Here is a 19,109-nt window from a genome sequence, read left to right on the forward strand (position 1 = left end):
GGGTGGTGGTGTGAGCTGTGAGGAGGACGCTAAGAGGCTGCAGGGTGAATTGGACAGGGTAGGTGAGTGGGCAAACGCATGGCAGATGCAGTATAATGTGGATAAATGTGAGGTTATCCACTTTGGTGGCAAAAACATGAAGGCAGAATATTATGTGAATAGCGGCAGATTAGGAAAAGGGGAGATGCAACGAGACCTGGGTGTCATGGTACATCAGTAATTGAAAGCTGGCATGCAGGTACAGCAGGCGCTGAAGAAGGCAAATGGTATGTTGGCCTTCATAGCTAGGGGGTATTGAGTATTGGAGCAGAGAGGTCTTACTACAGTTGTACAGGGCCTTGGTGAGGCCTCACCTGGAATATTGTGTTCAGTTTTGGTCTCATAATCTGAGGAAGGACATTCTTGCTGTTGAGGGTGTGCAGTGAAGGTTCACCAGACTGATTCCCGGGATGGCAGAACTGACATATGAGGAGAGACTGGATCGACTGGGCCTGTATTCATTGGAGTTTAGAAGTATGAGAGGGGATCTCATAGAAACATATAAAATTCTGACGGGATTGGACAGGTTAGATGCAGGAAGAATGTTCCCAATGTTGGGGAAGTCCAGAACCAGGGGACACAGTCTAAGGATAAAGGGTAAGCCATTTAGGACCGAGATGAGGAGAAGCTTCTTCACTCAGAGAGTTGTTAACCTGTGGAATTCCCTACCGCAGAGTGTTGTTGATGCCAGTTCATTGGATATATTCAAGAGGGAGTTAGATGTAGCCCTTATGGCTAAAGGGATCAGGGATATGGAGAAAAAGCAGGTAAGGGGCACTGAGGTGAATGATCAGCCATGATCCTATTGAATGGTGATGCAGACTCGAAGGGCCAAATGGTCTACTCCTGCATGTATTTTCAATGGGCTAAACTTTCTACTAGGTGATAAGGCGCAGAAAAATGGGCCTTGTTCCAGCAATGTGGCACGTATCGCCCGTGCCGATTGCCGGCACAAGGCCCATTTTTTTTGTTGCGATTTTCCACTCAGCTTTCCCCCGGCGATGTCAAATGGCCAATCTGATTTTTCGGTGATCTCACGATTGTCCAAAGAAAATAGAAGTCAAAGGAAAAAAAAGCTTCCCTAGCAAAGCTATTCTGCGCATGCGTAGGATTTTTGTTTGAGGTTGATTTTCTTTGCCGCGTTTTGAGAGGTCAGGGGTTATCACACATGCTCAGAAGCACAGGGAGGATCAGAGAGAGAGCGAGAGCGAGAGAGAAAGAAAGAGAGAGGCTTTTGGGTTCGGTAGATTGTATCTTGGAATTTAAAGTAAAATTAACAAATTTGAGAGATCTACAATTTTTTTTAAATTTAAAATACTTATAAATACTTATAAGCATAATTATATATTTGTCAACAGTATTTAATTGCTGAAATACTGCTATATAAATAAAAAGCATCAATGGAGGGAGAAAATGAGAGGAGGCCAATGAGGCCCTCGTAAATATCATGAGCACGAGGTGGGAGGACTTGACACAGGGTGGGCATGGGAAACCTCCACCCCGTGCATATAGACGAATATGGGCTGAGATTGCCGACGTGGTCGTGTCGGCATCCAACGAAGCACGCAAATCTGACCTGTGCCGCAAAAGATGGAACATCCTGCTGGCAACAGCCAGAGTAAGTTGACATTTATATTTAAAATCGTCCATATCTATTATTTAATGATGTATGGAAATTTTAATTAGAATCTTCAATGTCATTTTGTTATATTCTAACATAATTAAATTATGAATAAATTTATGAACCCTAACATTGAGTTGAATCTTTGTCTCCGTCCATTACTCTGCCACCTCTTCGATTGGTCCTTTCAGTAACCAGCGTGTGAGCAGTTGCAATTAAAGGCATGGAAAGCATAGGCCCCATATCACTATCAATAATTACTAATTTTAATAATCTCTCAAGTCTATATAAACACTGTACTCTGCACTCTCTACGCTGTATACCAGTCAGTTTGATAGGCCCCAACAATATCAGTGAATAACTTCACCATGTAAAAGCTATTTACAAAATAATTTCAATACATAAAACCTATTTACCAAAAATAACTTGATAATACCTCTTTAAATTCCTTGTTCCAATATTCTGAGTACAATTATCTTTAAATTAACTCTCTAAATAACTCACAACTAATCCTCCCCCCTTCCTCCAAAGTTCAAAATGGCGTCCGTAGTGCCCATTTCCTTCTCTTTGGCCCAGTAAAAGCAACTATTTCTCAGCACTCTTTTGGGCCTTGCATCGGCCCAGCGAAGTGCATGCTAGGTGCCGAAACTTGGGGTAGGCCTGGTGTGGGCGATCAAAGTGGAAACTTAGGCACCTGTTTTTCCGGCAATGTATTGGGCCTAGTTTCCACTTTTTGCTCAAAATAGGCGATAGTGGTCCGTTTTGGGCAATAGATGGGCCATAGATGGGCGATGTGAAGTGAAAAGTCTAGCCCTATGTTTCTATGTTACTACCAGGCTCAGGCCTAAAACACATCTACATTGAGCCTACACCTGACTCCAGGTCTGGATCACCACTGCTACCCCAGGCCTCAATTGCAACTGGAACAGGCCGACAACAATCTCGCAGCTCGAGCTTCAGCGCGTGTAGGCTGAGGTGTTCATCAGCTTTAAAGCCTGAATCATGCCTCGGCTCAGCTGACCTAAGCCGCTGTACGAGTCTGGCCTCCAGGCTTCAGTCTCACCAATGCTGGGCCTCTCCCAGCCGACAGGCCTCATGTCCATTGGCTCCAGGTGGGCCCTCGATCCGAGCTGTCTACGTGGACAAGGCTTGGAGCAGCGGGCACCGAGGGACAGCGGGAGATTCGCATGGGCAGAGCAGCGGGGTCCGCACTTACTGTGGGTGTCGAATGGAGACTTCCAGGATCAGTTCGGGTGGGATTTCGAAGAGTTCGGGGTCATCGCCGTTGGCCTGTAACACTAAGGGCAGCACCGTGAATCGGCTCCTCTCGGGCTTCCAGCCCAGCTGCAGGCAAATCTGGGGACAGATCATACAAGAGAGGGCAGTGAGACAACAGGCAACACTGCTGAGCTACAGTACAAAGCAGCTCACCTAACGCCCTGCTGCACTTCATACCTGAGCAGCCCCAGATCTCACTGACCATCCTGTCTCGGCCTAGCCCTGCGCATCCCACCTAATGTCACTTTGTTGCAAACTGTTGCAATCCACTAACAATTCACGAAAAAATCAATCAGCGGGCAAAAAAAACGCAAATTAATCAATGCATGGTTTTGGTTAAATGGAGGTCGTGTCTGACAAATTAAACGACACTGGCCCCTGCTCTCAACCCCATTCCCACTCACTCTGGAACCTGCTCTAGGCCCCATTCCCACTCACTCTGGAACCTGCTCTAGGCCCCATTTCCACTCACTCTGGAACCTGCTCTAGGCCCCATTCCCACTCACTCTGGGCCCTGCTCTTGACCCCATTCCCACTCACTCTGAAACCTGCTATAGGCCCCATTCCCACTCACTCTGAAACCTGCTATAGGCCCCATTCCCACTCACTCTGGGCCCTGCTCTCAACCCCATTCCCACTCAATCTGAGCCCTGCTCTTGGCCCCATTCCCACTCACTCTGTAACCTGCTCTAGGCCCCATTCCCACTCACTCTGGGCTGCCCAAGACCCCATACCCACTCACTCTGGGCCCTGCTCTAGGCCACATTCCCACTCACTCTGGGCCCTGCTCTTGACCCCATTCCCACTCACTCTGAAACCTGCTATAGGCCCCATTCCCACTCACTCTGGGCCCTGCTCTCAACCCCATTCCCACTCAATCTGGGCCCTGCTCTTGGCCCCATTTCCACTCACTCTGTAACCTGCTCTAGGCCCCATTCCCACTCACTCTGGGCTCTGTTCTCGACCCCATTCCCACTCACTCTGGGCCCTGCTCGCAACCCCATTCCCACTCACTCTGGAACCTGCTCTCGGTCCCATTCCCACTCACTCTGGAACCTGCTCTAGGCCCCATTCCCACTCACTTTGGGCCCTGCTCTGGGCACCATTCCCACTCACTCTGGGCCCTGCTCTTGACCCCTTTCCCACTCACTCTGGAACCTGCTCTAGGTCCCATTCCCACTCAATCTGGAACCTGCTCTAGGCCCCATTCCCACTCACTCTGGAATCTGCTCTAGGCCCCATTCCCACTCGCTCTGGAACCTGCTCTAGGCCCCATTCCCACTCACTCTGGGCTGCCCAAGACCCCATACCCACTCACTCTGGGCCCTGCTCTAGGCCACATTCCCACTCACTCTGGGCCTGCCCAAGACTCCATTCCCACTCACTCTGGAACCTGCTCTCGGCCCCATTTCCACTCACTCTGGAACCTGCTCTCGGCCCCATTTCCACTCACTCTGGAACCTGCTCTAGGCCAAACTCCCACTCACTCTGGGCCCTGCTCTCGACCCCATTCCCACTCACTCTGGAACCTGCTCAAGACCCCATTGCCACTCACTCTGGGCCTTGCTCTAGGCCCCATACCCACTCACTCTAGCCCTGCTCTAGGCCCCATACCCACTCAATCTGGCACTGCTCTAGGCCTCATACCCACTTACTCTGGGCCTGCCCAAGACCCGATATGAATGTACACTGGGAGACTGGAATTGCCCATCATTTGACGCACGGTTTCAGCATTTTAGAAACATGTGTGTCGATGTGGCTTTGGATGTACAGGAAGCGATGTTCGAAGGCCAGTACCTCAGTGAATTCGACAGTAGAACGGTCCCCCAGGACTGTGCCATCTTCCTGAGTGAACCCCGCATAGTGAATGAATTGACTGTTCCACAAACGGTAGTCACTCTTCATCTCTGACCTCTGAGGGAAGATTGTAATGGCAGATCTACAAGAGAGAGTTAAATGTAGACTACATGAGCAAACAGCATGGGCAGCATGAAGGGAGCTCCATATTGTACCTGCCCCGGGAGCATTTGATGCTGACACTGGGTATGAAGTGGGGGTACACTGTCATGGTAATGTAGAGGGAGCTCCGTATTGTACCTGCCCCTGGAGCGCTCGATGCTGACACTGGGTATGAAGTGGGGGTACACTGTCAGGGTAATGTAGAGGGAGCTCTGTATTGTACCTGCCCCGGGAGCACTTGATGCTGACACCAGGTATAAAGTGGGGGTACACTGTCAGGGTAATGTAGAGGGAGCTCTGTATTGTACCTGCCCCGGGAGCACTTGATGCTGACACCAGGTATAAAGTGAGGGTACACTGTCAGGGTAATGTAGAGGGAGCTCTGTATTGTACCTGCCCCAGGAGCGCTCAATGCTGACACCAGGTATAAAGTGGGGGTACACTGTCAGGGTAATGTAGAGGGAGCTCTGTATTGTACCTGCCCCTCGAGCACTTGATGCTGACACTGGGTATGAAGTGGGGGCACACTGTCAGGGTAATGTAGAGGGAGCTCCGTATTGTACCTGCTCCTGGAGCACTTGATGCTGACACTGGGTATAAAGTGGGGGTACACTGTCAGGGTAATGTAGAGGGAGCTCTGCATTGTACCTGCCCCAGGAGCGCTCGATGCTGACACTGGGTAATGTAGAGGGAGCTCTCTCATTACCTGATATTCCCCTTGTTGGTTGAATACTTGATGTGATTACAGATATGGTTGAACATTTCCTCGACCGTACTGCAGTCCCGAGCATCAAAGAACTGTCAGCAGAGAATAAAAACTCTGATTAATCTCAATAACAATGAGAGCAAGAGATAGAAAAACAGAGAGAGAGAGAGAGAGAGAGAGAGACAGAGAGAGTGAAAGACAGAGAGAAAGAGACACAGAAAGAGGGAAAGTGGGAGAGAAAGAGAGACAGAGAAAGACAGGGAGAGAGAGGGACAGGGTTATATAGAGAGAAACATAGAAACATAGCAAATAGGTGCAGGAGTAGGCCATTCGGCTCTTTGAGCCTGCACCACCATTCAAGAAGATCATGGCTGATCATTCACCTCAGTACCCCTTTCCTGCGTTCTCTCCATACCCCTTGATCCCTTTAGCCATAAGGGTCACATCTAACTCCCTTTTGAATATATCTAACGAACTGGCCTCAACAACTTTCTGTGGTAGAGAATTCCACAGGTTCACAATTCTCTGAGTGAAGAAGTTTTTCCTCTGCTCAGTTCTAAATGGCATACCCCTTATCCTTAGACTGTGACCTCTGGTTCTGGACTTCCCCAACATTGGGAACATTCTTCCTGCATCTAACCTGTCCAATCCCATCAGAATTTTATATGTTTCTATGAGATCCTCTCTCATTCTTCTAAGAGAGACAAGGAGTCATAGAGAGAGATAGAGAGAGAAAAGGAGAGAGAGATAGGGAGAGGGACACTGAAAGAGAGAGAGATACAGAGAGAGAAACAGAGAGAGACAGAGATTAAGAGAGGCAGAGAATTAAATCGAGAGAAAGAGAGACAGAGAATCCGAGAGAGAGAGAGACAGTGAGAGACGGAGACAGAGAGAGAGATACAAAGAGAGAGACAGAGATAGGAAGACAGAGAGATAAGTATTATTTAAGAAAGGAGTGAGAGAGAAACCATGAAATTATTGGCCTGTTTTTCTAACAACTGTTGTGGGGAAGTTATTACAATCTAAAATTAAGGACAGAGTGACTGAGCACTTAGAGAAATATGAGATGATTAGAGAGAGCCAATATGGGTTTGCTCATGTCTCTTGAATCTAATTGAATTTTTTGCGGAACTAAAGTAGCCAATGGGGTAATGCCAACGGATGGAGTTTGTATGGACTTCCAGAAGGCATTCAATAAAGTTCCACATAAGAGACTGTTAGTTCAAATTAACGCTCAGGAAATTGAAGGCATTATTAACCTGGTTATGAGATTGGTTAGGCAGTGGAAGACAAAGGGCTAATGCGTATAGACTCGAATTAGGGGGAAAGGACTAGTGGTGTCCAACATGGATCTGTAAAGTGGCCTCAGCTATTCATTAGGACCGAGATGAGGAGAAACCTCTTCACCCAGAGAGTGGTGAACCTGTGGAATTCTCTACCACAGAAAGTTGTTGAGGCCAATTCACTAAATATATTCAAAAAGGAGTTAGATGAGGTCCTTACTGCTAGGGGGATCAAGGGGTATGGCGAGAAAGCAGGAATGGGGTACTGAAGTTGAATGTTCAGCCATGAACTCATTGAATGGCGGTGCAGGCTAGAAGGGCCGAATGGCCTACTCCTGCACCTATTTTCTATGTTTCTATGTTTCTATGAATGGCGGTGCAGGCTCGAAGGCCCGAATGGCCTACTCCTGCACCTATTTTCTATGTTTCTATGGCCCCAAGTTTCCACATGATTTGCTCCTGATTTTTAGGAGCAACTGGTGTAGAACGGATTATCTTAGAAATCGGAATTCTCGTCATTTAGTTTGCTCCAGTTCTAGTCAGTTAGAACAGTTTCACTTTGGAACAGAATTTTTTTTTCAAAAGGGGGCGTGTCCGGCCACTTACGCCTGATTTCAAAGTTTCATGAGTGAAAACTTACTCCAAACGAACTTAGAATGGAGTAAGTGAAGATTTTTGTACGCTTGAAAAAACTTTGTCTACACATTAAAAAATCAGGCGCAGGTTACAAATTAGGCGCCGGGAACGAGGGGGGGGGGGGGGGGTGGGGAGGGAAGTCATTAAATTCTACAACAAATCCTTAGTTATACTTATACAAATATTATACAAATAAATCCAACCTGAATAAAAATTTATAAGCAAAGAAAAGATTATATAAACCATGTTCCTACCTGTGTGAAAGGCAGCGGTTTGCCGTCGGGACCGAAGGCTGAACGGGCCGGGCCCGAGTCTTCGGGCAGGGCCCGTCCCCAGCACCAGATTTACAGGTAGGTGGCGTTGGGTCGGGTCGGGGAGGGAGGGAGGTTTGGGTCGGCGGCGGGGGGGGGGGGGGGGCGGAGGGGAGGGAGAGGGAGAGAGGGAGGGAGGGAAGGAGGGAGAGAAGGAGAGAAGGAGAGAGGGAGAGGTCGGAGAGGGAGAGGTCGGGGAGGGGGAGGTCGGGGAGGGGGAAGTCGCGAGGGGGAGGTCGGGAGGGGGAGGTCAGGTCGGATCCAGTCCGGGGGCAGGGGCGGGGGCGGGAGTAGAGTCGGGTTGAGTCGGGGGGGGGAGGGAGCGGGAGCGGCAGTGGCAGATGGGTCGAGTCGGGTCCGGTCCGGGGGGCGGGGGGGGGGAAGCGGCAGTCAGGTCGAGTCGGGTCCGTTCCGGTGGGGGGTGGAGGGGCGGGGGGGGAGCGGCAGTCGGGTTGAGTCGGGTCGGGTCGGGTCCGGGGGGGGGGTGGGGGTGGGGGAAGCAGGAGCGGGAGCGGGAGTCGGGAGGAAGCAGGAGCTGGGTGTGGGAGGAGCCTTATTCACACAGCTCCAGTGAGGCCATTGGGCCAGGGCTAGGGGCTGCGTGCTTCGGGCCCCTCCCACACAGTTTTGGACGCCTGGAGCTACTGCACTTGCGTGCCGACTGTAGCGTGCATGTGCAGAGGTCCCGGCACTGTTTTCAGCGCAGGGACCTGGCTCCGCCCCCCCCCACAGCTCGTGCTGCGCCGCGTCGAGGGCCAGAGGACCTGCAGGGAGGTGGAGAATACGGAGGGTTTTTTTATGTGCACTTCGTGGCTCGAAAAACGGGCGTCCAGGTCAGGACTGCGCCGTTCTATGCGCGGCTCGAAACTTGGGCCCTATGTTTCTGTTATATTTGTATTGAATTAGATAACACAATGGCCCAGAAATCCCGACCTCCCCAAGTCGGTACGGAGTGTGTACGGGGCGTGTACGGAGTGTGTACGGGGCGTGTACAGGGTGTGTACGGAGCGTGTACGGGGCGTGTACGGGGCGTGTACGGGGCGTGTACGGGGCGTGTACGGAGTGTGTATGGGGTGTGTACGGAGTGTGTACGGGGCGTGTACAGGGTGTGTACGGAGCGTGTACGGGGCGTGTACGGGGCGTGTACGGGGCGTTACGGAGCGTGTATGGGGTGTGTACGGGGCGTTACGGAGCGTGTATGGGGTGTGTACGGGGCGTTACAGAGCGTGTATGGGGTGTGTACGGGGCGTGTACGGGGCGTGTACAGGGTGTGTACGGAGCGTGTACAGGGCGTGTACGGGGCGTGTACGGGGCGTGTACGGGGCGTGTACGGGGCGTTACGGAGCGTGTATGGGGTGTGTACGGGGCGTTACGGAGCGTGTATGGGGTGTGTACGGGGCGTTACGGAGCGTGTATGGGGTGTGTACGGGGCGTGTACGGAGCGTGTATGGGGCGTGTACGGGGCGTGTACAGACCTGGGAAGGCATGGCAAAAGCTGGTTTTCAGCGCACAATGCGCCTGCACTGAAAACCGGCTTTTCCGATCTGTCAAGCTGGAGCCTGACAGATCTTCCGCATATCGGGAGCGAGGACATTTGCAGGGGCAAGGTTGCGGGATTTACCCATATCTTGCCCGGCAAATGTCCTCAAAACTCTTTTGTCTGTTAAAAGCAGGTGTATATTTGACTGCTACAGGCGTAAGAGTTTTAAAACACACAAAAACATTGTAAAATAAAACTTTATGAACACATTTTAATGTTAAAAACCCTGCCCATTAAGGTAAGTTTATTTTAAACCATAATTAAAAAAACATTTTAGAAAATTGGAAAAAAAAATATTTTTTTATAAGACATAAATAACTTTAATTTAAATTGATGTTAAATATGTGGTGTATTTTTTCTACATTTTATTAGTGTTGGGGGGGGTTGGTGTTTCTCAATCATAATAATGAGAACTCCTATTTACGTTGTTCCCATTATTATGAATGAGAAAATACTGCACCTGGATTGGCTGCCCAGAGCCATGTGACGGAGCGGCGAGAGACTGTGGAGGGATGTGATCGGGGCCCAGTGGAGGCGTGAGTTCGGGGCCGGGGCCCAGGGGCAGCACGGGCCCAGCCCACACTGCGATATGTGTACGCACTGGGTCCGTGCAGCAGAACTGGTCTCCAGTCGTCTTGGGTAACCCTTGCCACTGGACCAAGACCTCACTCTGTCAAGTCCGTGTGGTGGCTGGTGTACAACGGCCACCACAAGTTAAAAAAATCCACGCACAGGCATCTTCCACCCTTCAACATGTAGTTCGGGACCTGGAATATTAGGTCCTTCATTGAAACACCTGTGAACTCATCCCTTTTTGGCGTGGAAGCAAGTCATCCTCTTCTCGAGGGACCGCCTATGGTGATGGTCTGTAGACTACACCTATTAGTGTGATCGATCCTTTATTATCTTTTATCTCTATCCACATGGATTCTATTTCTGTCTTACTGATAGCTGCGTCACTTTTTCTACTGCCATTATGTTATTTCGAATAAGTATTGCTCCTCCACCTCCCCTTTTCCCTCTGTCTTTTCTAAATATATTGTACCCTGCAATGTTTAATTATCAATCCTGTAGCCTTATCTCAGTAATCGAGTTGATGGAGGTATTTAGGATTTTGAATGGGTGCACAGGGAGAAACTTTTCCCACTGGGGTGGGGGGAGCGGAGAGACTAGGACATCCTTAAAATCAAAGTTAACTCTGTTTCTCTCCACACCCTTTGCTGCCTGACCTGCTGAGTGTTTCCAGCATTTTCTGTTTTTATTTCGTATTTCCCGATTCCCCAGTATTTTGCTTTTTCATTCAGGAGAGAAGTTCGGAAACACTTCTTCACACAAAGGGCGGTAGAAGTGCGGAACCCCACACAAAAAGCAGTAGATGCTCGCTCAATGAATAGTTTTAATTCCGAGATCGATATTTTTGCAAAACAAGGGTACTAAGGGATAGGAAGCCAGGGCAGGTGGATGGTGTTATGTATGCAACCCCAGGCAACCTGTATAATATCGCCAACAGAGGGCTTACCTGTTGGAGTCTCAAGGGATCCCAGCATCCCAGGAGGGAAGTAAAGGTGGAAACTGCAGAGGCTCTGACCACAATCTTACAATCTTCCTCAGATATGATAGTGGTGCCAGAGGACTGGAGAGTTGCAAATGTTACACCCTTGATCAAAAAGGGGAGAAACCCAGCAAACACAGGCCGGTCAGCCCAACGTCAGTGATAGGGGATCATTAGGGACAATCATCCAGGAAAAAATACATTGGCATTTGTAAAAGTACGGGCAGTAACAAAGTCTGCACGTAATTATTACAAGCAAATAGTGTTAGCAACCAGAGGACACAGATTTAAGCTGATTGGCAACAGAACCAGAGGCCACACGAGGAACATTTTTTACACAGCGAGTTGTCATCTGGAATGCACTGCCTGAAAGGTCGGTAGAGGCAGATTCAATCGCGGCTTTCAAAAGATAATTGGAAAAATACTTGAAGGAAAAGATTAACAGAGCTATGGGGAAAGAGCGGGAGAGTGGGAGTAATTGGATAGCTCACTCAAAGAGCCGGCACAGGCTGGAGGGGCAAAATGGTGTGCTTTTGTTATTATGTTCCTATGAGAGAGAGAGCAAGACTGAGAGAAAGAGGGAGAGTGGGAGACACAGAGAGAGGGAGAGACTGAGAGAGATACATAGATAGACAGAGAGGTACAGAGATAGAGAGAGAAACAGTGACAGAGCAAAGGAGAGGCAGAGAGAGAGACAGAAAGAGACAGACACAAAGAGAGATAGATAGAGAGAAAACGAGAGAGAGGAAGAGAGAGAGAGAGATGCAGACCGAGAGAGACAGATAGAGAGAAAGAGACAGAGAAAGAGAGAAAGAAAGAGATGCAGAGATAGATTAAGAGAGAGAGAGAGAAACAGAAACCGAGTGAGACAGAGTGAATTAGTCACAGAGAGAGAGAGAGAGAGACAGAGATAGAGAGATATGCAGAGAGATAGAGACAGAGAGATACAGAGATAGAGAGAGAGAGAGATACAGACAGAGAGAGAGATAGACAGAGAGATAGACAGAGAGATAGAGAGAGAGTGAGAGAGTGCCAGCGATACAGAAAGCGAGAGGGGGAGGGGCAGAGGGTGAGCACGGTGTGAGGGCTCGGTGCTCTGACCTGTAAGCGGCTCCATTGGATGCGCCCGACACACCGCGCTGCGTTGCGCCAGGCCTGCTTCGCCCCGAAGATCAGCTCGTTCTGGGTCAGCTGGTAGGAGCCGGTCCGTTCCACCTCCGTCGCCACGGCCGCCAAGCGCTGGGTGTGGGCTGGGGTGTCCGTCCTGTGAGCCCGGACAGGAGGGGGCAGCTCATCAATGGGGGGCCGAGATACCTCGCACACATTCACACCAATTGCACCAAAGCTGCCCCCACTCCCCTCCCCTCCCCCGCTCCCCACTCCGCACCCCTCCCCCATACTCCCCCACTCCCACACCCCTCCCCCATCCCTTCCCCCACCCCTTCCCCTACCCACACTCCCCCATTCCCCACCCTTCCCCTACCCACACTCCCCCATTCTCCACCCCTCCCCCACTCCCACACCCCTCCCCCATTCCCCACACTCCGCCCCCCTCCCCCATTCCCCACACTCCTCCACCCCCAAACCCCTCCCCCATTCCCCCATTCCCCACCCCTTCCCCCTACCCACACTCCCCCACTCCCCCTACCCACCCCTCCCCACACTCCCTCACACTCCCCACTCCCCACCCCTCCCCCACTCCCCACACTCTCCACCCCTCCCCACACCCCTCCCCCTTACCCCCACACCCCTCCCCCACTCCACACACTCTCCCTACCCACACTCCCTCACACTCCCACCCCTCCCCCACTCCTCCCCCACTCCCCACCCCCCACACTCCCCACCCCTCCCCCACTCCTTCCCCACTCCCCCTACCCACCCCTCCCCCACTCCTCCCCCCACCCACCACTCCCCCACCCCTTCCCCCTACCCCCACACCCCTCCCCCCTACCCACCCATCCCCCGACCCAGCTACTCCCCACACTCCCCACCCCTCCCACACTCCCCACACTCCCCACCCCTCCCACACTCCCCACACTCCCCACTCCCCTCCCACACTCCACTTCCCCACTCCTCCCCCGACCCATCTCTCCCCGACTCTCCAAACTCCCACACCCCTCTCCCACACCCCTCCCCCAACTCGCCCACTCATCCACCCCTGCCCCACTCACCCCTCCACTACTCACCCCTCCCCTCCCCCACTCCCTCCACCCCTCCCCTCCCTACTCCCCCACCTCCCCTCCCCCACACCCTCCGCACCTCCCCTCCCCCACACACCCCCCACCTCCCTTCCCCCACCCCTCCCCTCCCCCACCCCTCACCTCCACCCCTCCCCCACACCCCCCCACTCCACTCCCCACTCCCCCACCCATTCCCCCATCCCTCACCTCCACCCCTCCCCCACACCCCCCCCACTCCACTCCCCACTCCCCCACCCATTCCCCCACCCCACTTCCCCACCCATTCCTCCTCCCCACTCCCCCACCCATTCCTCCTCCCCACTCCCCCACCCATTCCTCCTCCCCACTCCCCCACCCATTCCTCCTCTCCACTCCCCCACCCATTCCTCCTCTCCACTCCCCCACCCATTCCTCCTCCCCACTCCCCCACCCATTCCTCCTCCCCACTCCCCCACCCATTCCTCCTCTCCACTCCCCCACCCATTCCTCCTCCTCACTCTCCCACCCATTCCTCCTCCCCACTCCCCCACCCATTCCTCCTCCCCACTCCCTCACCCATTCCTCCTCTCCACTCCCCCACCCATTCCTCCTCCCCACTCCCCCACCCATTCCTCCTCCCATCCTCTTGCCACCGACTTCATCAAAATTGACCCACACCCTTCCCTGAACCCCTCGTTCCCCAATCCCAGAACACTGACCCCTGAACCCAAAAACCCCTGAAGCTACAGAACCCAGAGCCACCAGCCCAGGAGCCCTCGATCGCGGCACCTTTTCATGGCCGTGTAGTACTGGTTGAGGAAGGCTGTTGCTTGCGACAGGAGTTTCTCCGTGGGGCGGGGGTCACCTTGTGGTTTACAGAAGAGCTCTTTGGGGAACATAACGGAGCCCAGACACCTCGCCTCCGAGCACGGGGATCGCTGAGGGAAAACAGACGGGAACAGGCGGTCAGTAACCAAACACACTCACCGCCCAACCATTCACAAAGTATCACCCCCACCAACAATAACATACAGCCACAGGGGAGCTTCTCCTGATACCCCTCAGCCCTCACCCTCTCCCTGTATCCCTCCCCTGTATCCCTCAGCCCTCACCCTCTCCCTGTATCCTCACTCATCACCCTCTCACTACATCACCCTCTCCCTATATCACCCTCTCCCTATATCACCCATCACCCTCTCCCTATATCCCTCGCCCATCACCCTCTCCCTATGGGATTTGCGTGACCTCTGTGCTGTTTTCCCGATGGTCTCCTAACACTAATCCCACAAAGTTGTCTGTTGTCATGATGTTGTCAGACCCGGCTCTCCATGGAGTCCCAGGTCCCACTCTCTCAACTCCTGCCTTAAGTACATTGCAACATAGGAACAGGAGTAGGCCATTCTGCCCCTCAAGCCTGCTCTGCCATTCAATTAGATCGTTGCTGCTCAGTATCTTCATCTCCCTGCCTTGGCCCCATACCCATTAGTACCCTCACCTCACTAAAATCCATCAAGTTCTGACATCTCCCTGCCCTTCCCCTGCCCCTCCTCCCCTGCCCCTCCCCCCGCCCCCCTTCCCCTGCCCCTCCCACCTGCCCCCCTTCCCCACGGTCCCCTCGCCCTCCCCTGCCCCGAAGGAATGGCGGCTGAAAGGCTCTGGCACCTTCTGCGCCTGCAGGTACAGGGTGTCGTACAGCAGGTTCCCGCTCTCCCAGTTCTTCAGTCTCACGAACTTGGGCGTCTGGAAGGTGGTGCTGTGGGAGACGCTGTGGGGAAACACAAGGAGGTCCGATCAACAAGGGTCAGGAGGAGCGCGAGGTTCAGGCAGGCACTGCGTGCGTCACTCTTTGCACTTTACTCTTTACTCTGTATCGAACCCCCTGTACCTGTCCTGGGAGTGTTTGATGGGACAGTGTAGAGGGAGCTTTACTCTGTATCTAACCCCCTGTACCTGTCCTGGGAGTGTTTGATGGGACAGTGTAGAGGGAGCTTTACTCTGTATCTAACCCCCTGTACCTGTCCTGGGAGTGTTTGATGGGACAGTGTAGAGGGAGCTTTACTCTGTATCTAACCCCCTGTACCTGTCCTGGGAGTGTTTGATGGGACAGTGTAGAGGGAGCTTTACTCTGTATCTAACCCCCTGTACCTGTCCTGGGAGTGTTTGATGGGACAGTGTAGAGGGAGCTTTACTCTGTATCTAACCCGTGTTGTACCTGCCCTGGGAGTGTTTGATGGGACAGTGCAGAGGGAGCTTTACTCTGTATCTAACCCGTGTTGTACCTGCTCTGGGAGTGTTTGATGGGACAGTGCAGAGGGAGCTTTACTCTGTATCTAACCCGTGCTGTACCTGCCCTGGGAGTGTTTGATGGGACAGTGTAGAGGGAGCTTTACTCTGTATCTAACCCGTGCTGTACCTGCCCTGGGAGTGTTTGATGGGACAGTGTAGAGGAAGCTTTAATCTGTATCTAACCCCCTGTACCTGCCCTGGGAGTGTTTGATGGGACAGTGCAGAGGGAGCTTTACTCTGTATCTAACCCGTGCTGTACCTGCCCTGGGAGTGTTTGATGGGACAGTGCAGAGGGAGCTTTACTCTGTATCTTACCCGTGCTGTACCTGCCCTGGGAGCATTTGATGGGACTCTGTCTCTTTATTTACCTCTCTATCTATCCGCCCACCTCCCTTTATTCTGTAGCTCTCCTTCGCGTGTTTGATTCTCTGTCCATTTTTCTGTCGATCCTGTTCGCTGTCTCCATTTCTCTCAGTTGCTCTGCCCCTGTATGTCTGTGTCTCACATTCTGTGTGCCTGGCTGTATGTCTCACAGGGCCCCTCGCCCACATTATCTGAAGAGTCTGGTTGGTTAGCAGCCTCCTGGCCCAATACCCTGTGCTGGAATGTTGGAGCTTTGTGAACAGGAAGCTGTGGGATGGGAGGAAGGCCGAGAAACAAACCGACAACCAGACAGGAAATGGGCCAATGAAAGGATTCACATTGCTGATTCACCAGCATGGTGCCGGGGTTCGAAGGTTAAATGAGGAGGTCAGGTTGCAGGGACTGGGCTCGTGTTACCTCGAGTATCGAAGATTAAGAGGTGATCTAATTGAGGTGTTTAAGATGATTGAAGGAGTTGACAGGGGAGAGCGAGTGAAACTGTTCCCTCTGGTGGGGGGTCCAGAACAAGGGGGTGTCACCTTAAAATTAGAGCCAGGCCATTCAGGGTGAAGGCAGGGAGCACTTCTTCACACAAAGGGCAGTGGGAATCTGCAACTCTCTCCCCCAAAAAGCTGACAAGGTCAATTGAAAACTTCAAAACTGAAGTTGATCGATTTTTGTGAGGCAAGGGTATGATGGGTTACAGAACCAAGGTGGATGGAATTAAGATCCAGATCAGCCCATGATCTGCTTGACTGACACAACAGGCTGGAGGGGCTGAATGGCCTCCTCCTGTTCCCAGGTTGCTTCAAGTTTCAGGATAACTGGCGTAGATCGAGAGGTCGGAGACAGGTGTGTCGAGAGGGGTGCCCTTGCCAGAGGCGCTCCGTGGCACCCAGCACACAACTGGCGATGTCCTGCTCCCGGGGTCAGCACCCGGCACAGTGCCAAGGTACGCTTCTGCCAGGCACAGAGTAAGGTACGAGGTCAGCTGATGCCCGATTGGAATGCCCATAACCAGCTCACAAAGGGGAAGGAAACCCATGCGTTTATAGAGCGCCTCTAGAAGCGTAGGCGCTGTTGTGATGTCATGACGCACGGCAGCTCATCTGTACAAGGCCCAGAAACACCAATGGGATAAATATCCCCAATATTGTTTATTAGCGGCACTGGCTGAGGGAGGAATGCTGCACCAGGATTTCGAGGGGACTGCCATGCTCTTTTTCCATTGTGACGTGGACTGGGTCTCAGTTTAACGTCTCATATTAAAGGAAGCACTTCCAAAAATGCGGCGCTCCCTCAGTACCACTCCTCCGACAGTGTGGCGCTCCCTCAGTACTTCCCCCTCCGACAGTGCGGCTCTCCCTCAGTACTGCCCCTCCGACAGTGCGGCACTCCCTCAGTACTGCCCCTCCGACAGTGCGGCACTCCCTCAGTACTGCCCCTCCAACAGTGCAGCGCCCCCTCAGTACTGCTCCCTCCGACAGTGCGGCACTCCCTCAGTACTGCCCCTCCAACAGTGCAGCGCCCCCTCAGTACTGCTCCCTCCGACAGTGCGGCACTCCCTCAGTACTGCCCCTCCAACAGTGCAGCGCCCCCTCAGTACTGCCCCTCCGACAGTGCAGCGCCCCCTCAGTACTGCCCCTCCGACAGTGCGTCACTCCCTCAGTACTGCCCCCTCTGACATTGCAGCGCCCCCTCAGTACTGCCCCTCCGACAGTGCGGCACTCCCTCAGTACTGCCCCTCCGACAGTGCAGCGCCCCCTCAGTACTGCCCCTCCGACAGTGCAGCGCCCCCTCAGTACTGCCCCTCCGACAGTGCGGCGCTCCTTCAGTACTGCCCCTCCGACACTGCAGCACTGCCCCTCTGACAGTGCAGCTCTCCCTCCGTACTGCCCTCCAACAGTGCGGCGCCTCCTCAATACTGCCCCTCCAACAGTGCAACGCTCCCTCAATACTGACACTCTGATTGAGAGTGTCGGCCTAGATTATTGGTCTGGAGTGAGGCTCGAAGCCAGAGGTGAGAGAGAGAGTGATGCCCAATGAGACAAAGCCAAGCCTGGAATGCTCACCTGTGCTCATCGCTCTTGCTGTTCGGAGGAGCCGAGGTCTTTTGCTCAGATTCCGGGGCCAGTACCTCGCCTTTGACCAGCTCCTTGTCCTCCATCGCCTCCAATTCCTGACTTTTTTGTACAGAGTAGAATCGAAGCTGGAGCGATATGAAAATCAGCTTGTCCAAAGCGGTTGTGTTGATCCAGGCGAATGGCCAACCCACAGAGAGGCAGCTTTGGGCCCCAGCACAGCAGGCTGACTGGGCAGTTATCTGGGCTCAGTCCATGTACTGTCCTCTTTCACAATGGGCTACTGATGAATCAATCCTGGGGCAGCTTGTTCGATTTCCTCATACTTCACAATATCCTGGTAACATCTGACCAACCCTGACTGGAAGTGAATTGCCAATAAATCTCCCATTTCACAATAATAGCTTTCTCTTTCACTCAGGGCAACGACAGAAAGAGAGAGTGAGCCAGGTAGAGTGAGAGACAGAGACAGAGTGAGAGAAAGAGAGACAAGTACTGAGTGAGAGAGAAAGAGGTATAGAGTGAGAGAGAAAGAGGTATAGAGTGAGAGGGAGAGAGAGAGAGAGACAGGTAGAGAGAGAGAGAGAGAGAGAGAGAGGTACAGAGTGAGAGAGAGAAAGAGGTACAGAGTGTGTGAGAGAGAGAGGAACAGAGTGAGAGAGAGAGAAGTACAGAAAGAGAGTGAGAGTAAGAGAGAGAGTGAGAGAGAGAGAGATGTACAGAGTGAGTGAGAGAGAGAGGTACAGAGTGAGCGAGACATGTTGAGTGTGTGAGAGGGACAGGTGTAGAAAGAGAGAGGGAGAGACAAACTGGAAAAGAATGCGAGTGGGCACAGGCGGGCATGGAGCCAGGGGTCTTCCTACTCTACGTGTGGGGCTCAGTACCACACCGGGGGAGAGAGGGCAGTGCACACAGCACAGGCCGGGAATGGAGCCTGAGATCTTCCTGCTCGGATTCAGATGCCAAGGACTTCATGGCCACAGTGACCTTTGCGGAGAGGGCATTGTGGGTACAGGGTCACTGACCCTGGGCATTGTGGGTACAGGGTCATTGACCCTGAGCATTGTGGTTAGAGGGTCACTGACCCTGTGCATTGTGGGTACAGGGTCACTGACCCTGTGCATTGTGGGTACAGGGTCACTGACCCTGTGCATTGTGGGTAGAGGGTCACTGACCCTGTGCATTGTGGGTAGAGGGTCACTGAGGGTACAGGGTCACTGACCCTGGGCATTGTGGGCAAAGCTTAACGTGGTGAGATATCTGTATTGTACTATTGGCGCTGGGTATAACGTGAG

At 52.6% G+C, this 19,109-nt stretch overlaps 1 protein-coding gene across 1 annotated transcript in view; it reads right to left on the minus strand.

Annotated features, from left to right (window-relative positions):
• Window positions 1–18,819, minus strand: part of LOC139242067 (nitric oxide synthase 1-like) — a 254,735-nt gene extending 235,916 nt beyond the window's left edge. The window contains exons 1-7 of the mRNA XM_070870212.1: window positions 17,806–18,819; window positions 14,747–14,849; window positions 13,874–14,022; window positions 12,027–12,189; window positions 5,604–5,695; window positions 4,736–4,877; window positions 2,877–3,016 (exon numbers count right to left, since the gene is read on the minus strand). Coding sequence (XP_070726313.1) covers window positions 2,877–3,016; window positions 4,736–4,877; window positions 5,604–5,695; window positions 12,027–12,189; window positions 13,874–14,022; window positions 14,747–14,849; window positions 17,806–17,900 — 884 coding nt within the window. The 5' untranslated portion in view covers window positions 17,901–18,819. The remainder of the gene's footprint in view (window positions 1–2,876; window positions 3,017–4,735; window positions 4,878–5,603; window positions 5,696–12,026; window positions 12,190–13,873; window positions 14,023–14,746; window positions 14,850–17,805) is intronic.
• Window positions 18,820–19,109: the final 290 nt, after the last annotated feature.

The sequence above is a fragment of the Pristiophorus japonicus genome, unplaced genomic scaffold (genome assembly GCF_044704955.1).
Source record: "Pristiophorus japonicus isolate sPriJap1 unplaced genomic scaffold, sPriJap1.hap1 HAP1_SCAFFOLD_119, whole genome shotgun sequence".
NCBI lineage: Eukaryota > Metazoa > Chordata > Chondrichthyes > Pristiophoridae > Pristiophorus > Pristiophorus japonicus.